Source organism: Penaeus chinensis, chromosome 2, assembly GCF_019202785.1.
Source record: "Penaeus chinensis breed Huanghai No. 1 chromosome 2, ASM1920278v2, whole genome shotgun sequence".
Classification (NCBI taxonomy): domain Eukaryota; kingdom Metazoa; phylum Arthropoda; class Malacostraca; order Decapoda; family Penaeidae; genus Penaeus; species Penaeus chinensis.
This window is the reverse complement of record NC_061820.1, coordinates 41,370,801-41,372,475: the sequence shown is the minus strand read 5'-3', so window position 1 is coordinate 41,372,475 and position 1,675 is coordinate 41,370,801. Positions and strand designations below refer to the sequence as shown.

At 31.4% G+C, this 1,675-nt stretch overlaps 1 protein-coding gene across 1 annotated transcript in view; it reads right to left on the bottom strand.

Moving 5' to 3' along the window:
• Nucleotides 1-344: 344 nt before the first annotated feature.
• LOC125033482 (5-formyltetrahydrofolate cyclo-ligase-like) overlaps nucleotides 345-1,675 on the bottom strand; it is a 2,513-nt gene continuing 1,182 nt past the window's right edge. Inside the window, exon 3 of the mRNA XM_047625038.1 lies at nucleotides 345-1,531. Within this exon, the coding sequence (XP_047480994.1) occupies nucleotides 1,366-1,531 (166 nt within the window). The 3' untranslated portion in view covers nucleotides 345-1,365. The remainder of the gene's footprint in view (nucleotides 1,532-1,675) is intronic.

The following is a 1,675-nucleotide window of genomic DNA, read 5'->3' as shown; positions in this document are numbered from 1 at the left end:
CAGAGACAGCTGAACTCTCCTCACAGATGACTACAGGTCACTCAACAGAGAAGACAGACCATCTTACATTATGTTATGGTGTAAACACCAGACCAAATATTTTGAGCTGCTGTATTAGGGCTGGTGTCCTCATCTTTCAAAGAACTGCAACTTATGTGAAATCACCAATTTCTTATTATCACGTATCAAAGACCCCCCCCCCCCCCCCCATCAATAAAATCTACAAACTCTAAATTTTGCAAGTTTTTAAACATCTTTTTTGAAATTTGTTTTGTTTTGTTTGTCTGGTTCCTGCTGGCACAATAAAGGAATCTGGTTACTGACAGGTTATAGCTAAACACATCTTTTATAAATAAGATTTATGGTCTAACAATCCCATATAAAAAAAAAGTTTTCCAATAAATTCTAAAGATCTTAAAGGGTAAGAAAATAACACAACAACAAAGGCACAAGACATAAAAACTCCAATATACTTAACAAATAAAGGAGTTTATGAGGCACCCATACTTTTGTACACTAAACAATTTGCACATCCAAAATTCTGTTTCTTTTATTTCCCTATTGAAGCATTTTGTTTCAACATTCATTAGGTGGTTGCTCCCTCTTCCTCTCTTGATTTTTAATAGAGAAAAAATAAATACTTATCTTACACTTGTATGCATATTCCAATATATATAAGCCATAGGATGATATGGGCAATTTGTAGTTTTTAAAAAGACTATATTGACAGAATTTTTTTTTTATGAAATGAAGAATGTATTCACAATAAACCTTTAGAAGAAATGTGTGACTTGATCAGATGTCTACATAGCTAATTTCAAAGACTTAGATTCTGAAATGTGTAATATTTGCTGTAAATATTTTCAAAAAGAAGAAAAGAACCATTTAGCATAAAATATAAATTTAACATGTTTTGGAAAAGCTTTTTCCTCAACAAATTTCACTTCATTTGAACAACTGACTTCCTGTTTATGCAGAAAAATCTGAATATAAATGTAGAAATTGTGTCACTCATTACAAAAAAATTTTTATAAATAAATACCTTCCACATACTTTTCACACCAAATCATTAGTACCTTGTAAAGGCATACATATAGTATACTGTATGTATTCATGTGGGCACATACACCCTTCCATACACCTATAAAAACATTTGTTATGTGTAAAACCATATAACCCTGGCTAGCATTTCCCAATACAAATCCTGGTTTACTAGTGATCAAGCTAAGTGTAATATCAAAAGTTACATATTTTTAAGATGCAGCATAGAAAAGATTTCTTACAAAAGTAGGTACAAACATAATTAATATGTGCATACACACATGTCTATATATATTCACATATGAATATACAAGCACATTAACATTATTCAGCACTAAGAATAATGTCGATTGGAACATCTGTCTCTTCAATCGGTATTTCAGGAAGCACTTGCTCAATAAAAGCCAATGCAATCGTACTTGGAGGATGCTCTTGCACAGCTCGACATTTTGCAAGATACGTGTCATAATAGCCTCGTCCACGACCCATCCTGTAACAAGAAACTTTGCAAATTAGTAATAACCTTTGAAATCTAGTCTATTATATAAGAACAAAGTGAAATATCACAGAAAATGTTCTATTAACCAATGAATGTTACAATTATTATTCTCCTTTCATTATTCCATTAATTTTG